The following is a 20,618-nucleotide window of genomic DNA, read 5'->3' on the forward strand; positions in this document are numbered from 1 at the left end:
ACAAAGGCGCCTCCATTGAGAAAATGATTAATAAATTTCTAGACACAACAATGTACCATATCATGTTGCAATAATAGTAAATGGATGTTTGGACATACATCTCCAAGATTTAAATACGAACGCTCCTTTCCTTGGGGACAAGTGGATGGCTCGATTGATATTGATTCCGTCAATGTTGTGCTATTTAGATGATTCGTCCATCTTTATTGCCCGCCAAAGGACATGATCACAAAGTCAAAATCAAAACATTGTCTGCAACTTTTAATATTTTAAAATCATTTTATTCCAGGTCTACCTAGAGATGAATGCAAAAACAATGCGGATTTGTTCTATGGTATTACTTTTTTAATAGACAGTTCCTGATCGACTTAATTACACGTAATACACGCACTTGTATCGCAGACTTGCGTGTAGTAAACGTTTGATATTTAGAACAAAATAAGAAGACATCTTCTAAAAATTGATAAATAACAAAGTATCAGTCCAGCAACCACTGAAACTACGCCATTTTTACACTTCGATGACAATTTATATTTTGTAACGATAACCTTGAACCAAACTGTTAATTGTAGTCACCAGTCATACAACACTAGTGCCCGAGTCCTCGAAGGTTTACATGCCAATGTACAAGAACACGGTGACCTGAACTTGAGCTTTTTTATTTTTTGCTCCCGGACTTAACCGGAATCGGTTTGTAGAATCTGTTTTGTTTTGCTGCTTTGAAAAAATGCAATAGCAATGGAATGCAAAATCGCACGCAACAATTGGATTTTCCTCCTTTTCAAATGAAATCGTTTTTTATTTGTGGAAGATTTTTGATAACACAATATGACGTGAATATAAATCACGCTGATATTGGAGCGTGTTTGGGTGGTTTGTTTTCTCTATGTTGCTGGATTATCAGAAGTTTCATAAAAATTATATTTACACAGCTAGACAAATTACACATCAATTTGACATCAAATACTGAAAAAGTCCTTAATTGTTTTTCACTCAGATATGGGATCGTGTTTTCTATAATACAAAATGGATTCAACGTGCTTTAAAATCGACGATTTATCAGCATTTTCTTTATTTTGAGGTATTTTAATAGCAATACATGTAATCCGTGAATTAATGAAAATATTTGCTATTCAAGAATGAACAAATATACATGTACATTGTAGCAATGTCTCCAATTCTTCCTTTTAATGATACATACATGTACATCCATGCACTGGTATTTAAAATTTATTTACCTTATACTTTTTTTGTTTTTTTTTTTTGTTTAGAGTTTCGACGAAGAACTTTGACCTGTTGCAGTTTCAAATTATAACATTGTAAACTGAGAAAAAAAGTTATGCTCTTTTGTATTTATTGATAATTCTAATAGAGAATCTCTTAAAATTTCAAACGCAGTGAGAGAGAGAGAGAGAGAGATGTATCATTTGAGAATCCCAGTTTCTTGAAAGTATTTTTAATTAAACAGTTGTGCATTCCATTACAAAGCTATTAACATTTTAAGCACTTTCTCTGGTATAAACACAAAGGGCATTACACAAACATTGCGATGTTCGCGCAAGCAATGGCGGTAAACAATGATTCTGCTTATCCGTGCCAGCTTTTTGCTACAAGACTTGAAAGAAATCATTAGGGAAATATTTTTTTTCATCTTAAGAGGCTGCAAATTTCAAAGTATTGAGCGAAACATAGAAAACAGTTCAATATTGCCAAAATCAATGAAATCTTATTTTGTTTGACAATTTTCAAATGCAACACTTCAGTGGCAAAAGCTATCAAAATTCATGCATTTTGCATTGATTGGTCATGGAAATCTGATGTAAATCTGGAAAATATATCTAGGTCACGTAAAATCGATAGCTATATTGGTAGCATTAGTATAAGAATATAGTAAGCGTTACCGGTTACTACAAAAATGACAGTTCCTAGAATGAACATTTAATTGTCATGGTAGGACCTATTATAATACGGCAGTATTTAATTGTAATAAAAAACAGCTTTTGAAATATTAACGTTCGCTTTAAAAACTATACCAAATGTAACAGACTAAAGTTCAACGTATCCTATGTATGTCAAGGCAACAGCGTACCTTTAAGCTTTTAGCCGAAATTGCAAAACTACTCGTATTAGGAAAAGTCAAGGTCATTCAAATATGTAAAATTCTTTAAAAGTACACAGTAAAATCTTCAGGGCAGGGTAAGATGTTGTTTCAAGGGGATAAATGAGCATCTTGTTTTCGTCATTTCCATATTAATTTGGATCAACATAAAAAAATTAACGAATTATTAAAAAAAATTAACATAAACCTCAAATAACTTTTCTATTATAATTCTTAAACGGACAAGTAGATTTATATATACATTAACTTGTTTTAATTGAATCGAGCTCAAATTGGTATGCTAATATAAGCTTGAGAATATATCACAAATTTTGCTACCACTGGCATTACCACGTGAATTCAAAACCCGCAGAATTTTATCACAAAATAGCAATCGTTGTTTTCTGAAGTTGTAAATAAAAGGAAGAAAATCACTGCAAAACAATAAGATTCCTTTACATTTATAGTATATATTCTGAAGTTCCACTAAATACATACATGTATAACCACAATACCTGGTCATGCAACAACTTTTCAAAAGAAACGTAAATTCTACTATGTTTCTAAAAAATCAACGTATGAATAAGAGGAATTCAAATTTTGAAATGACATTTACTGTTTTCCACTTATTTTTCTAATTTTTCCCTCCCCAGAAATTAAGCAATACCTTTGTGGAGATGGTTCTTCCCCTTACATCTCGACATGGAACACCTATTCTCCAATGCCGGGAAGGTATCACACGACACAAATAGCTTGCTTTCATCATGCAGTAAATGAACTTGGTCCAAATTACCCACCGAGGCACTCAAGGACATAACACAGTTTAATTTCGGAATATTAGAAGCGGACTTTTGCTTAAAACTATAATTGCGCAAATTTTATTTTCCTGCTCTTCTCCAAATGTCCCTTGCGTAATGACAATGAGAGAAAGAAAATAAACCAAAGTGACATGCGAATATTCCTCCGACTTTTAACATTTAGATATGTTAATCCCACTACATTTACAAACAAATCCGCAATGCATTATACCGAAGTCTTTGCGGGAGCGGCACCGTTCCAGAATCATTGACCACCAGTACAAAAAGGGGACTAGTACAGCCCAACTCTGTAAAAACAATATCCAAGCGCACACATATGAGAATTATTGCGATTTTTACTCTACGTTTTAAAACATTGAAGCTTCTTCTCGCGTTACTGTTTGATCGGTTGGTAATTAGAAGTAGAGGCGTTAAAACACATAAGAGTACGTCTGTTGCTTCATTTTGCAGTTATTTTCCTAGCGATTTTCAATTAAGGCGAATGCACACAATAAATCTAAAAATTCTGTCCTTCTATTTCGAAAAAAATATAAACTATCAGCATAAGCAACCGTATTTTGGCTTTTGTTCTCATGCTTTATTCATCTTGTGGTCTTAGTAACAAATATCGACATGGATTCGAAAACTAGGAGCATGCATTTATTCACCGTTTTCTCCGATAAGTAAAGCCTCTAACTTTACATGTATTGCTGTATCTTGATCGCTAATGCAGATGATTTCAGCCTATCATAACTTTGATTGTTCCGCCATTCCTTAAAAAATCTTTGATCTCCTGAATAATAGATCTCGAAAACTACAAATTTCTCCAAATTACCATTAGTAGGCTCCTTAATACACCAATCTCATGCAAACATATCACAATAACACAGAAAATGCCGCTGCCTTGTGTCAATGTAAAAGTTTCACTCGCTCAATCCATACCGTCTACTGGTGCACACGGTAACATATAAACTTTTTCTATTTAACGACGAAAGAAAATGACTATATTTAACTTCGAAATAATTAGTCTGCGACTAAAGTTAATTTGGAGGACAAAAATACTTTGTCGCCATAGCTACCCAGGCCAGATTTTGTTTTATCAGGCTCTAATAGAATTTTTTGTCGTCTATTACTGAAGTATTTAACAGTAGCAACAAGGAACTTTATATTTTTGTCCGTGTTGATCGGCGACAGATTGATGTCTCGAAACTCTGATTTATGTTTGAACTCCAAGACGCCTAGTTGATACCTAACACGTCATATGACGTTCGGGGTGTCAATAAAACAGCGAATGGTTATAATTGATGCCACTATCTAATCAGGGCAACATTAAAGTAACACCTCGATCATATTAATTCCAGCGTAATGAGGATGAACTTTTCACTGCATCAAAAATGGAAGGGAAAAATGAAGGCATTTAGTGAATATATTCTTTTAATAAGAATAAAAAATTTGGACAACTATTGGTTAAAACACAAATCAAATATCTCTTAATGAGGGAGATAGAGATGAAAACTAGCGCATTATTATTACATGACCTTTGGAAAATTGTCACAGAACTTAAAAAAAACGAAGACATTTTATATAATACGTAAGAAAATTAATGCTAAGGATTCTACTATGGACCAGAAGACATAAATGAAACAGTATTGATTTTGTCCACAGAATACGCCCAAAGCCTTAAAAAGTTTCCATCATCTTTTTTTTTTATTGCAAGCTTGCCTTTTAGTTCAAATCAGTTCTCGATAACTTTGCAGATGAAGAATTTCATGAATTTGATAGCATTGCAACTTCAGAATTTTAAGAACTACGTCATGTTTTGAAAGCGAAAACATTTGTGGTTAATAATTATTTAATCTTAAAAGATGTCTTCATTGATTAATTTTGACATGCAGTTAGAATGTTACCAAATTTTTTGATCACGATAAGTAATTTAAAAAAATAATTAATTTTTTTAATATTTAGTCGTCAGTTGTAGTTATGAATTGATAGAAATCTCTCACAGGTGAGGTAATCAGTTTATCCCCTCCCCCATGAGAGAGAGAGAGAGAGTCGTTCTCCAATTTAATAAATTTCTTGTGGCCCTTATTTCTATTATTAGATATATTGATAGTCGCTTGAAGACTTTGTAATATATATATGTAAGATAGAAGCATTTAATCAACATAAATAAATATTATCTTTTTAAGGATGAGTACCCTTTTGGAGAAACATTTCCATTTTATACATCAAAGCAATTCAACCAAAATATTTGGTTAAAAAGATTTTAAAATCCATCACCACATCAGCAAATATGATGTTTATATGCTGCCTTATATGTTCATAACTTTGGCGAAGAAATTGTATTGGCAATTAGCACAGATTCCTTTTAAAGCGTTTTTGAAAAACAACTGTTCCAAATACAGTGACTTCTCGATACGCAGACACACATAAAAATCAAAGTTCAATCGTAAAATCCTACACTCTCGAGTGGCTCGTAAAATGACGTGCTTTGGGAAATGAAATTGTCAGAAATGTTTGACGCTGGATTTTCCGAGTTCGTCGCTTTTTAATTGTTGGAAGCTTTATGATAAATTGTATCTCTATGGAATTCAATCAGTTTGTACATTAATCTTTAAATGTCTCCTTCACTGATAATAATATAAAAATCCCTTTTAAAGAAAATGATGAAGTGACAAAAAACCTACAACATTTTAAATTCTTAAATATTTCACGTAAGAATTAGCAAAGAATTCCCTAAAGAAAATCTTTGCACCTATATATTCATGTAATTTTTTTTACCGAATCAATCAATAGTTCATGTATTTTTTTTACCGAATCAATCAATATCGAATTAATTTTGTCCAAATGTTGAGCTCGACTATAGTCTAAGAAACGTAGGACTTGAAGGTAGTAACCTGGTTTACGATGCTGACAATTTCAGGCAAGAGATGAAAGTCGCCATCTACGAGTTTCTTTACTGTAGTTAATTCTTGGCTCTGTTACTTTTGAGCAATGGACATGTGCTGTCCCCTTGAAAATTTAGAATTTGTTCAATTTACCCGGTATTTAACTTTGTACATGAAAATAGAAAAAGTCATATTGCAGTTTTTTTTATATTATATCAAATAACATGAGATGCATTAAATCATGAAAATTATTTTGTATTAGTAGAATTACGTAAAGCAGTGTAAATTATTAAAACATGTACTCTTAAAAATAAATTGTAAGTTTTAAAAATTTCCTGAAAGAATAAGTTTGTCAATGAGTTAAAAAAATCGCTTTAAAAAATTAATCAAGAAGAAAACTAGAAAATCAGGTCGAGAATTCAGCATAGGAGTAACGGAAACAACGTATTTTCTCCTATTTACTCAAGAGAGTAACACAATCGATAAATTCTGATTAGTCGTTTTTCACATTTTTGTTGTATTTACGCAATATTTGTAATGATTCATGTACTCCTGGACCCTAAATCACAGTCACAATTAATTTTGGTCTTCTGGTGTAAAAACAACAACAAACCACTCCTCTCATTCTCACTGATTAACCCCCTTCTTCAGACTTCAGATACTGCACTGTTATCCAATTATATCATAGATATCTCTTTCTCTGCTCGTTAAACCCTTTTATCATCAATTACTTCATAAAATTCGCAAAACCTTTCATTAAGCCACATTGGGATTCGTATTAGTATCGACCTTTTACAAGCAAATAGTTCCAATCTATTGATGTATTATAGATTACACAGTGAAAAAAAGATCAGGGAAGTCATTCAGGAATAGGTCGAACTGTACTGTAAACAAAAAAACCTTTTGAAATCAACAAAAACAGCCGTTAGGGTTTATATAATGCAAGAGATCACATACCGAACTAAGACATCTACAGCTACTGTATAAAGCAAAGAACCACACGAGCAGCTGTGGCCAGAGATTCCGAATAAAAAATCACACAGACTCAATCATTGAATGCAGTTCAGACAAGCTATGTTTGATCTTCGTAATCTAGACATATTGGCAGAAATTCGAATTTAATCAAAAAGAAGCAGACAGAAAAATGCACATTAACCCATTACATGACAGAATGTAAGATCCCAAGGGATCATAATTAAACCTTGATCTGTGTGGTCATATTTCACGATTATTTCAAAACAAGGTCTTGCTTGTTGGTCTTGAAAACAATGGTTGAAACAAATCGCACTGAGGCGCTCTTGTCATCAGCAAACCGATTTGAAAGAAACATGCAGTTAACCTTAGATCAAGGTTAGATCTTCCCAACTGATATAACCCGTAAAGTCAGATCAATATTATATCAGCACAATTTACATGTAACACTCAACGTTAGATTTCCACAATATAACACTCAGCTTTAGATCTACACAATGAAACACTCAAATAAGATCAACATAATGTAACTCAACGTTAGATTTTTCACAATGTAACACTCAAAGTTAGAGTTTCACAAATGAATGCTACACTAAACGATAGATTAACACAATGAAATACTCAACGTTAGATCTTCATAATGTAACACTTAACTCTATCTCCACGATTTAACACTTAAATGTTATATAACATCACAAGGTAAAACCTCACTTTAGATCTTCACAATGTAACTCTATCTTAATGTTTAATCTTCACAATAAAACACTCAACTTTATATCTTCAAGATTTAACACTTTCAATAATGTTTACTAACTTCACAAGGTAAATTTCATGTTAGATATTTACAAGGTAAAAAATTCATGTTGGATTTTTACAAGGTAATAACATTCAACGCTATATATTTCCAATGTAAATGTAACATCCAACGTATGTCTTTGCAATTTGCCCCTTATGTTACATGTAGATCTTCACACAATGTAACACTTATATCTTCGCAATTTAACACTTAAGGGTACGTCTTTTCAATGTAATATTTAACGTAAGATCTTCACAATGTAGATACCACACGGCAGATGACATTCTGGGCCTGTTACGTATTATTTAGACAATATTAGATTGATCTTTTACACCTTGCTTACACATTTGTGATAACGAAACTGCATTTAAAGGCGCAACATAAAGAAATAGAATAGCGTATAACATAACAGTAAGAATTAGTATGGTGTATAATACAACAACATACAAACAAAATAGTGCAGTGTATAACACAACAGCAAGAGTAACAGAATAGCGTATAAAACGACAGAAAAGAAAGAATAGTCTAGTGTATAACATAACGACAGAAAGAAACAGAATAGTGAATAACACAACGACGGAAAGAAACAGAATTGTGTATAACACACGAAAAGAAACAGAATAGTGTATAATAAAAGAAAAGAAACAGAATAGTGTATAGTACAACAGAAAGAAACAAAATAGTGTATTTTACAAGGAAAAGAAACAAAATAGTGTATAATACAACAGAATGAAACAGAATAGTGTATAAAACAAGAAAAAAAAAACAGAATAGTGAATAACACAACGACGGAAAGAAACAGAATTGTGTATAATACAAGAAAAGAAACAGAATAGTGTATAAAACAAGAAAAGAAACAGACCCAGTGTATAGTACAACAGAAAGAAACAAAACAGTGTATCACAAGAAAAAGAAACAAAATAGTGTATTTTACAAGGAAAAGAAACAAAATAGTTTATTTTACAAGAAAAAGAAACAAAATAGTGTATTTTACAAGGAAAAGAAACAAAATAGTGTATTTTACAAGAAAAAGAAACAAAATAGTGTATTTTACAAGGAAAAGAAACAAAATAGTGTATAATACAACAGAATGAAACAGAATAGTGTATAATACAAGGAAATAAACAGAATAGTGTATTACACAAAAAGCAGAATAATATTTAAAAAAATTAAAATAGGTATAAACAGAATTGTACGCAAAATCAACAACGGTAAGAAACAGAATAATTTAGATCTACAATATAAGAACAGAAATAAACAAAATATTGCCTACCAAAGGATAGAACAACAACCGAAAGTACACGAATAATTGAACAACATGCACTTTATTCTAACAACAAATTTCATCAATTAAATTGGAAAAAGAACGTCTTGTCATTCCTTGCAATCTTTCAGCTCCCTAAATTGCATTTTACGTTCGCTAATTGCAGATAGAAGAACTCAATACCTCAGCACTTCAGATCCTCAATCTTTATTTAAATGTACGAAGCGGTAAAACAATATTCTTATGTAACTTTCTGTGTTTCCTCCTGACTTCTGAACACGTGCAGGGTCGGTATGTAGGCACTTACTAAAGAGGTTAAAAAACTCATTGAAATCTCAGTGGTTTCTCTCAGGACACCGAGATACTGTTTAAGTACTACCCCACCCCCCTCTCAAGTTTTTTAACAGTAAATAATAAGGTAAAATATAGAGTAAATTTTCAACATTTGTTTCAAATTATTCAATGCTTCAATTTATATATAGGCATATCAAATCATTACAATTCACTCCTTATAAATAAACATGGTATTGATAAAATTTCGACTTGGCTCACTATAATAAACAAGAAAAAAATAAGCTACATGTAAATTATAAAACGGTATAATATTGGAACCCCTGGTATGGTATCATAGTTTGCTCAACTACAGTAGAAGAAGATGCACCCCTGCATGACTGTATCATGTAAACTTTCAGTCAAAATTAAGGCAAAAGTAATGAATGTTGGTCGTGTTATTGCCAGTAAATCAATGTATTTCCTAAAACCATTTTCACTAATAGAAGTGTCCTTGCTAATGAGCTATAATAGTCAGTCCTAATTAGTTTTTCACTTGATGTAATCAGTCCAGCCCTGCTCGCTGTAGTCTTCTCCAAACAAATGATTTTCATTCCCTTCACCAGATTATGCTTTGTCTAATCTCAAATTACACATCCTGGTCATGTCCAATTTAATCCCCCTACAAGCTGTATATCAGTATTAGCATTTTCGCCTACTCACAAACATTGCAATACTGAGGACACGGGAAATTCGATGGATTGGCCGAATCCTTCATTATCACATAAATGAGAAAATATGAAAGAATGAGAAAGTTTGTCGCAAACTGTAAATGAATTATGATTTACATGTCGATGATTATGTTTTCTTTTCAGCGAAGCAAAATGGTGTCCGGGAAAATAAACTCATAGCTTTTGTAGGTGCTACCAAGATGTCGTGTCCAGGATTTTTGATGTCATTGACAGCTACTTTTTCAATAAAAATGAAACTCGTAATTTTTTTTACCTTGTCATAAGTCAGTTGCAAAATTATTTTGTTAAAAAACAATTTGATTATATACACAATTACTCTAAAGTTGACATTAAAAAGATGCTTGAGTTTCTGATTGACAATATCTATGTGGTATTTGGAAACAAGGTCTTCCAACAACCTGCTGAAATTCCGATTGGTACCGATTGGGCCGTTATAAGCAGACCTATTTTTGCATTCATATGAACTCGAATTTGTGCAAAATGTTATGCGTAAAAAGAAGAAAACACTTGCTGTGGCCTTAAACTCGACATTTAGATATATCGACGACGTGTTGTCCAATAACAATGGTTATTTCCATTCTTATGTCGATACGATATATCTCTGAGGTAAAAGATACCACAAAGTCTGACAAATCTGTTTCATATTTATATATTTCACTTGAAAAAGACGTTAATGGTAATCTATCAACAAAACTCTATGATAAACGTGATGACTTTAACTTTTCAATTGTCAGCTTCCCTTACTTATGCAGCAATATACCTTAATCACCTGCATACGGAGTTTATATATCTCAGTTGAGAGAGCAAGGAAGAGCATGCTCTACGTATGTACAATTCCTTAAACGAGTTAAATTATTGACAAACAAGTTGATGAAACAAGAATATCAGCAGTCTCGTTTAAAGTCATTATTTCGTAAGTTCTACGGTCGATACAATGACCTTGTCAGCAAATACAATTTATCATTGAGTAAAATGCTGACTGATGTATTTCATACTAATTGTTAGTCCCTTACCAATTGTTCATACGTAGAGCATGCTCTTGCGTATCGAATCAACTGAGACATATAAGCTTGGTTGTTAGATTACCACTAATGTCTTTTTCAAGTACAATATCCAAGTACGAAACAGATGTGTGACTCTGTGGTATCCTTTATTTCAAGCTCACCAGGATATATCGTATCGATTTAGGAATGAAAATTACCTTTGTTAATTGACAATACGTCGTCGATATATCTAAATGTTGAGTTGGCGGCCACAGCAAGTGTTTTCTTCTTTTCACGCATAACATTTTGCACAAATTCTGCTTCTCATGAATCCAAAAACAGGTTTGCTAATAACGGAGCGCAATTGGTACCCATGTGAATTCCACTAGATTGTTGGAATACATGGTCTCCAGAAACCACATAGATATTGTCAATCTGAAACTCAAGCATCTTATTTATGACAATTTTAGAGTACTTGTGAGTGCAATCAGAATGTGTTTTAACAAAATAGTTTTGCAAATTACCAATGACCAAGTAAGTAAATTTATGAATTCCATTTTTATTGAAAAAAAAACCAGCTGTCAATGACATCAAAAAGCCTGGACTTTAATTTACCGTGGGGAATGGTTGTGTATACAGTTGAAAAGTCGTAAGTTTTTAAGCTGTTGATTTTGGTAAAATCCTGTGATTTCAGATTGTCCAAAAGTTCTTTGGAATTTTTGAGTATCCACATCTGATTCATACCACTTCTTGAATATATTGTTACACGGTACTCTTGAAGTTTTTTCCTTCACTACAGTCAATATCTTAGTGAGGAGTACAGAAAGACGCTTGGTTGAACATTTGCTGGAACCCGCAATGTATCTTTGTTTGTTTGTAAAAAGACCCCTTAAAAATAACCCATAGAATTAATTGAAATGAAAAATAAGGACAGGCATATTTTAAGGTGAGGCTACATTACGGAGATGCCTCCGATAGAATCAACTGCTACCTGCCACTGGCGATCATAGTTCAATTAAAGAATAAATTAAAAAGAAACCCAAGTTATACTTTTTAGTGTGTGTATAACCAGGGTTGACATATATTTCAGTAATTGGATGTTTATTTCAAGTAAAAAATGCTTAATAAACCGCGAAGCGGTTTATACAAAAAGCATTTTTGCTCCAACCAGGGTTATAGCAGTATAACTTGGGTTTCTTTTTAATTCATTCCTTATAATTTAATTTTCAATCATTAATTATAGATAACAATAACAAGACAATTTCAACCTTAAAAACGTCTTCAAATTGTTTATATTTTAAACGTAACCTATAGAGAATTGATACGTTTTAGACGTAAGTCATTGTGACGAAGGCAACCCAGGTTATACAATTTAGATTAATTTTTTATCCAATGAAATGACGCGTTACTGCCAAAATTAAATTATTCTGCCTGAAGTCAGGACATCAAAGGACATAATTTTTATTTATTTTGATTCAAACATTCAAATACAGTATTTTCTAAAAATGTTAAACCATACCAAACCAAACAAATGTTTATCTAGTAATAATTAAAAAGTTCAATTGACATGCATAAAATTACAAAATTTAAGACCAACTGTCTGCCCTTTACCTAATTCTTTCTCTTAATTTTAAAACACCTGGTTCAATGTAATCAATGAACAGGTCATACGGTATTCTACAGTGGTTTGTTTCTGGCAAAACAGCGCTGTGTATATTTTTTCACAAAATCGCTAATTGCGTAATTTGCAATTGAATCAATGAAACAAATCAGACAAAAATCACCTTTGTTGTCTGCTCACCGATTTGTTAAATTCAACGATATCGGTAACATAGTATGAGTACGGTTTAATATTTTTTTTCTGACCGATTTCTTACAATGCATTTTGGCATAGAATGGATGTTTAGGTCCAGACGGAAGGAACTGATTCACCCATTCTAAGCATTATTCTATCTTTAAACTATTTCTTGATGAAATATTTCGTTACGTCATCACTCTAGAATCTTGGAATCATTTATATAAACTAATCACTTATCGCCGTCAGAGAGAGAGAGAGAGAGAGAGAGAGAGAGAGAGAGAGAGAGAGAGAGAGAGAAGATAATCTCAATACACAATGTTTCTGTACAAAGGTACACAAGCTATGAGGAGCAAATAGATCAATTCTTTTTTTTTTTAAATAAAAGCGTACGCAACTCAGAGTAACAAACACTTAAGGTAGGATTCTTCTCTGGTTTCTGACTAGATGAAATATTCAGTATATTTGCTTGTATCTCTTATATATTTAAATGTAAGAAATTTAAAGCAACATGTTTTTCTTTTCTCACCAGAATTGTACTAATTTAAATAGATATGGTAATCTGAGTTTGGAATCTTGCAGGGACTATATTTTTGCGGAATGGTGGCGTATGAAAATATCTTCTTTTCTGATTCTCAAAATTATTAAGAACAATGAATTTTGTTATAATTTTTACACAATCAAAGACCTGAAGAAGAATTTTTTTCAAATGTTAGTTCAATCAATAATAAGGCACTAAAGTTTTATATGATCAAATTAATATGATTTTCTAAATAAACAACAATTATGTAAGCTTCCAATCTAAGTACAGATATGAGCCAAAAATATGTTATCATCTTATGGATCCTATATGATTATATCTTTTTAAGCAAAAAGAAAAAAAAAATTAATCATCTTAAATAGAAGGAGAGATCGCATGATTTGATGCAGTAATTTATTTTATTTTATTCTTAATGTCCAGGGAAAAGGCAATGATCTTGACCTGACCTTTCCTCTAATATAAAACGGCCAAATCTTTGTGGTGTTGTCTTCTTGATTCTGTAAAAATTTCATTAATTTTAAACAAATACATTTTTGTTGAAGAGAATTCTAACATAATATATATATATATATATATATATATATAACAAAAGGCCCAAGGACATTGACGGTCACCTGAATATAAAACAACACTGAAAAGAGTTCATGAGATGAGAGTTCAAGAGAAGAAACTACAAATGTTAACACACGACACAGGAGGTCTGACGAAGACAGAAAGGATACATAAAGTGAGTAAGTAGCAATGAGTGAATTGAATTACACGCCATTATTATAAATTAGAAAAAGAAGGATTTCTTAATCATACCTATATCAATTATCTAATTAAAATCATTTTCATGAAAGTTGATTGAATTGAAAGTGGTTAGAATTGAGCAAGTAATATTTTTTATCTCTAGTTAAAAAAATATTTTAAAAATCTAATCATAAAAAAGAACTTAAATAGTCTCAGAAAAATTAAGTTGCATTCTCTATTTTTAGACGTGCAATGATGGGCGGTTATGCTTCATTTCCGTATTTTTCAAAAAGTCACGTAAAAATGACTGTATAAAAGGTCTGTATGTAAATGCAGTATAGATTGTTAGTTTGTAATACATTGTACAAGCGTGGCGAAGTATTAAGCCGAATGAAGGGGTTCTCTATTCAGAGACTGTAGTTGGTACCTCAAAATCCATGTATCAAATAAACACAAGACATGATTATATCATGTCTGTTCACATCCAATAAAATACAATAAACTACATGTATTTATCGAAAAACAGGCGATTTTCATTGAAATATTTGCTGAAGAAAAATTAATGAGAAGAAAGGAAATCCATCCATAATTTACGTTCTTCACAAAAAATGAAAACAGCTGACGGTGATCGATGACGTAATGAAAAAGATTTTTCGACAGAGGCAAGTGAACTGCATGTACTCTAAACTTCTTTTACGAATAAAATGCTGAATTAACAGCATAGTGCAAAATCATTAACTAATCGACAGCGGCTTAGGTACTTTGTCCAAGCTAGGAGGTGCTAGTAGAAAACAACACATTTCTGAACAGTTAAAATTCCATTTAACTGAAGATCACACAGGTTTTCTGGGATAATCTATCAGTTTTATGTATCACAAGTGCAACATAAAATACTTTGCAGCACGCAATTATGTTCGATACATTATCGATTACTTTTAATGTATTTTAAATTTTGGCCCACGGGCATTTTAAAGATTGTTTCTAGCTCCTTAAGGACCATATTTCAATCAAATCAACTCTATCTGACTCGTTCCGATGACCTTTTCTACGACAGTATTTGTTAGTTCAATATTTTTTGTATTTAGTGACAAAGGGAAGGGAACTAGCCAAATTTGTTTGGTTCTCAATCAGAGGTTGCTGACCTATGGATGCTTTGATAACTGATAATGATAAAAGTTCGCGCACGGCCATTTATTTCCGGTTGGAGATTGACTTCCGTATATTACCGACACCGATTCTTGAAATTACAATTACAGAGATTTGATGGAGTATCAAGAAATCCATTGTAATCCCAATGACTTTTTCTCACCTCCACAGAATATACTGCAAAAAATAGGGTTACAGCAAAACCTTTCAATTAAGAGATCGTATTCTGCTTAATTTTGATATAGCTGCTGTTTTGATGCTTACATTGACCGATTCACGTCATTAAAATGTTTGTTTTTTTCTTGCTCAGCATCACGTGCCCAATATTATTCCATTGTCTGCTGTTGTCATCCTTGACAAGTCACAAAATTATTAGATCTACAGGATTTTTTTAAAAAAAGATTCATCAACACTTACTGTAACTTTATTGTGATAAATACGCTCTACTGACAATTATAATTTATTTAGTTTTACTAATGAAGAGCAAAAAACTATCTTAAAAACTTCCATTGTCACCAAAGCAATAAATTAGCTATTTGACCTACGTCCTTGCGACTACTGATCAAGACCCGATAATCAAACATCCGGGTTCAGTACTATATCACTTTGATATCCGGGTAAAGTACAATGCCTCGACAAAATGATTTTTTATTGGAGTTTGAACAAAATTAAATGAGAGGGGGAAATGCAAACTGTCTTGGGATACTTTTTTATCAATAAAAAATCAATTATTCAATACAGTTTAAAAATTCATTCAATAAACTATTGAAAATGCTTCTCTTACATCATATTACATTTTTATTTATTTTTTTTTTTTACAAAGCTTGATAATTTACGACACAACATGCAGCAGTAGTTTCTGAAGAAGGATTCGATAAGCTGACGTCTTGAAGCAAAGTATCTGGCAGTGACAGCAATATTTTAAATATATAAAGAGTGGAATATTTACAGCCGCGTAGTAACCTGCGGACTTGGCGCTTGAAAGTCAATTAACTCTAACTACTCTCACCAGAAAAATCTTGAACATTGCGGAGCGCGCCGCGCGTGCGCACATGAGAGAGAAAGAGAGAGGACTCACATTTTTTTTCTGATCTCGAAATAGTTTACCGAACGCATTTAACATCTTGACTCTTTGAATGAAACTGAAACAAAGTATATAAATTTTCTTGATGTAAAATTCAAAGAGAAAAAAATAACGTCGAGACATCGTAAAGGTAAAACGAGGTGCTAACGAGATTATGCCGATACTTATAAAAGGATGTAACATGACGACTTCCGGTGGGATGTTCTTTACTAAAAAAATAAACTGTTACACGAAAAGTTTACATGAAAACAGCTACAGGTTTCTGACCCGATTTCTAAGCATATACAATTGAGGATGCTGGCAGTGAAGTAATTTCACTCAACCACTCTACATTCCGAACACAAGCGCAATTTGAATGTTAATTTCTGAAACAATGCCTCAGGTGATTTACTGCTACTGTGTCACAGTATGTCCAACACGGCCATATTGATCGAAAACAGGAGGAGAAGTTAGAATCAAAGACAAACGGGTATCCCTATTACCTTTAATACAAAGCTGCAATGCCGGGAATTTCCAACAGAATCTCTCGTTGTTCTGGATGAGAAGTGAAGGGAATGAGACAATTTATTTTAAAAAATCTGACTTTTTTTCAAACATTGCCCTGTACGTTTGTCTTGAAATAGGATTCGTTCCTGAAATTTCTATTTAAGTTTTAAATTGAATTCTTTTTTTATTCCTTTTTGTACAGTGTGTATAAAAGAATGTATTCAAATATGAATTTCAGAATTGTTTACTGGAAAAAATACAGTTTCTGTGCTTTCGTACTCTTAGTAAATATAAATGTGAAACATGTGTTTCTCTCTTCTTATGATATCTAAATGAATGGAATTCAAAAGAAACCAATTGTATCTAGTTTGGAAGCACCAAAGGGAGCCTCATATAGAAAAAAAACCAATATTAGTTCTAAACATTTCAGTACTTCAAATCGACAATTTTCTATTCCTATTTAATACCGTCCGTGAATTACTGAGTATACCATATAAATGTAAATTCAAGCCATGTATCTCCCCTTATTAGATCCGCGCCCCATTCTTACCTTGTTCCGGAAGGCAGCTATTCCTGTGTTTGGACCGGTCTCGACGTAGACTCATCCTGGTTTTGTGTCGATCATGACTGGAGAGCGATTCTGCTGGTGCCGTCTGCTGAAAAAGATAATAACCGAATCAACAGACGTCAAACCTAATTAAAACCAACGTAATTGCTTCAGAGGCTGTATACAAAATTGTGCTTAAGTGAAGACGCTAAAGAAATTTAAACTAGGTCTTAAAAAATCAAGTTAATGTCTTACCAACTGACTTTTGATATGCTATTTTGAAGTTTACAAAGGATATTGTTTATGACGTAATGCGGAGAGGTTCGGAAACTATCACATTTCCAAATGCCCTACCGATAGAAACCCAAATAAATAAAGTACTGTATCCGTTGGCCTTCAAGACACCCTTTTTTATAACATGGACTACCATTAAATCACTCTAAATAGCTATACGTTTTATGACAGCTGAAAATAGAATTCGATTCAGAAACCTGCTTCATCATGGTATAGATTTATCGACGAGGAGCTTAAATTAAATTGGATTAGGCGGGGGTGTTTCCAGTTTCTTTTTAAAATACCAAATGGGCATCTATCTTCGGTTCAGATTTTTTTTAAACATCTGAATTAATTGTCTGCATTTTCACCTAATAAAATTCTGCAGGCCAATTGATTAGGTACTTAATATTCTTTTTCCGATATAAATTACCATTTAAAATGGAAGCAGCCAAAGAACTACATGTACCTTCAATCATCATTATACCTTCCAGTTCTCTACAAAGCTGCAATACGTACTTACCTTTCATGAGCTCACCTTCCAAAGCTTACAAGTTTTATAGATCAAAAATAAAATTCTACAATGGCAGAAACTTTTTCGAAGATTGTTTTTGCACAATTTCTGCAATCTTAGAAAGTCGAGACTAAACAGACAGCTAGAAGCCAAGCCAACTGTAGAGTAAATCAAGCCCTAAAATCTCTGAAGTTGCGATTTTCTTTGGTAGATAGCTTCAGATTTGATACGTTTTAAAAACAATTAAATATTGCTTACATACAAAACGCTAGAGTATTGCAAAAACTGCAATATTTACAAAATCATTGTTTATTTGTTTTTTTAATAAAAATATTGTCATATTCAAATTACATGTATTATATTTGCCTATAGAATTGATGTTAATTCACGTTTTAGAACACGGGCGCTTTAATTTGTTCAGTATTTTTTTTCTTTTTACACTCATCAAGATAAAAAAAGATGAGTAAATTCTCTCAAATTCAAGTTTTTTCGATTTCCTACGATAAATTAAAGGCCAGGCTTTTTGATTTCATTACAGCTGCTTTTTTATAAAAAATAAAATGGAGCTCGTTTCCTTACTTACGTAGTCATTGGTCATTTGCAAAATTATTTTGTTAAAAAACGTTCTGATTATCCCCACAATAAACTGAAGTTAACATTAAAAAATGCTTGGGTTTCTGATTGAAATATCTATGTGGTTTTTGGAGACCTGGTTTTCCAACAATCAATGGTACCAATTGCTCCCCGTTATAAGCAGACCTACATGTATTTTTGTATTCATATGAAACATAATTTGTCCAATATCTTATACGTGAGAAGAAGAAAACACTTTCTGTGACCTTTAAACTCGACATTTAGATATATCGACGACGCATTGTTAATTAACAATGGTTATTTCCTTGCTTATGTCGATACGATATATCCCGGTGAGCTTGAGATAAATGATACCACAGAGTCTAACACATCTGTTTCATATTTGGATATTTTACTTGAAAAAGACGTTAATGGTAATCTAACAACCATGCAAGTTTTATGTTAAACATGATGACTTTAACTTTAAAATTGTCAACTTCCCTTACTTATGCAGCAATATACCTTCATCACCTGCATACGTGGTGTATATCTCTTAGTTGATTAGACACGCAAGAGCATGCTCTACGTATGTAAAATTACTAAATCTAGGAAAATTATTAGCAAAAAAGAAATAAAAAAATAAGATAAAACAAGAAAAATCAGCAGCCCCGTTTAAAGTCATCATTTCGTATGTTCTATGGTCGATACAATGACCTTGTCAGCAAATAAAATTTATCATCGAGTCAAATGCTGAATGACGTTTTTCATACTAATTGTACGTCCATTGTTTACAAGCTGAATTGTAAACGGATTTTCCCGTTATTACCCAATCATGACAAGGAGCACACGGAGGGTGTTACCAGTCGACAGGGGATGCTCACTCCTCCATGGCACCTGATTCCATCTCTGATGTACGTTTTGGAGGTCCGTGTTTGTTCTGTTCCAAATCTTTTTGCTTTAAGGTATAGAATCACAATCATTTCGTAAATATTTTGAATTCTGTAGAAGATAATGCAATGCATGGGTCAAATATGAAGATCTCGCGTGAAAACTTTAAAATGTCACGAATCTCCTCTTCATATTTGTCAGAATGGATTAAAAGTATAAGATGGATGTTAAATTATCGTGTCTAATGGTCTAGAGGCAAATTCTACATGAACACTATCTATCCTCCAGTCTCCAATAATTTAGAAGCGAAAACAATTTAAACTTACTCTCATTATTTCTTTTCTAAGGAGGACATTTTTCGAGAGAGTCACTTTTAAAATATTTCTAAAATTCCAATCTGAATCTATACTAGATTAGATTCCTTTAATAATTTCCTACGAACTGTAACAAAGGCTAGAACTTTGGTTTAAACCAAATCAATTGCATCAAAACGTATGACTTTTCGACACTTGAAGAAACTTTTCCCCGCTATATATCTAAAACAAGACTTCTGGTCTTTACGGACAGCATACCTGTACTTTTCTCTTCAAGTAAAAAAAATTTATTAATTTCCATATATTATCACTGGTTATTAATGTGCAAACTTATTTTTTTAAAAATTCATTGATTCTCCAGAGTGGTGTCAATTCGAAAACAAGAGGCCCATGGGCCACATCGCTCACCTGAGTAACTTGGGTGATGCAGATCTTTTTAAAAGATTTGTTCTATATATATTTCTATGTAAAACTTGGATTCCCCATTGTGGCCCCGCCCTATGCCCGAGGGTCATGATTTTAACAATTTAAAAATCTACACTACTCAAGGATGCTTCCACATAAGTTTCAGCTTTCCTGGCCAAGTGGTTCTTGAAAAGAAGATTTTAAAAGATTTGTTCTATATATTTCTATGTAAAACTTGGATTCCCTATTGTGGCCCCGCCCTACCCCCGGGGGTCATGATTTTAACAATTTAATATTTACACTACCCAAGGATGCTCCCACAAAGTTTCAAAGTGGTTCTTGAGAAGAAGATTTTCAAAGATTTGTTCTATATATTTCTATGTAAAACTTGGATTCCCTATTGTGGCCCCGCCCTAACCTTGGGGGTCATGATTTTAATAATTTAATATCTACACTACCCAAGGATGCTTCCACATAAGTTTCAGCTTTCCTGGCCCAGT

At 32.6% G+C, this 20,618-nt stretch overlaps 1 protein-coding gene across 1 annotated transcript in view; it reads right to left on the reverse strand.

Moving 5' to 3' along the window:
* The window catches only part of LOC134252848 (1-phosphatidylinositol 4,5-bisphosphate phosphodiesterase epsilon-1-like), a 130,338-nt gene that overhangs the window by 66,166 nt on the left and 43,554 nt on the right, over positions 1-20,618 (reverse strand). The window contains exon 3 of the mRNA XM_062735393.1: positions 17,155-17,260. Coding sequence (XP_062591377.1) covers positions 17,155-17,260 — 106 coding nt within the window. The remainder of the gene's footprint in view (positions 1-17,154; positions 17,261-20,618) is intronic.

The sequence above is a fragment of the Saccostrea cucullata genome, unplaced genomic scaffold, assembly GCF_032062105.1.
Source record: "Saccostrea cucullata isolate Sc308-1 unplaced genomic scaffold, CSIRO_AGI_Scuc_v1 ctg142, whole genome shotgun sequence".
NCBI lineage: Eukaryota > Metazoa > Mollusca > Bivalvia > Ostreida > Ostreidae > Saccostrea > Saccostrea cuccullata.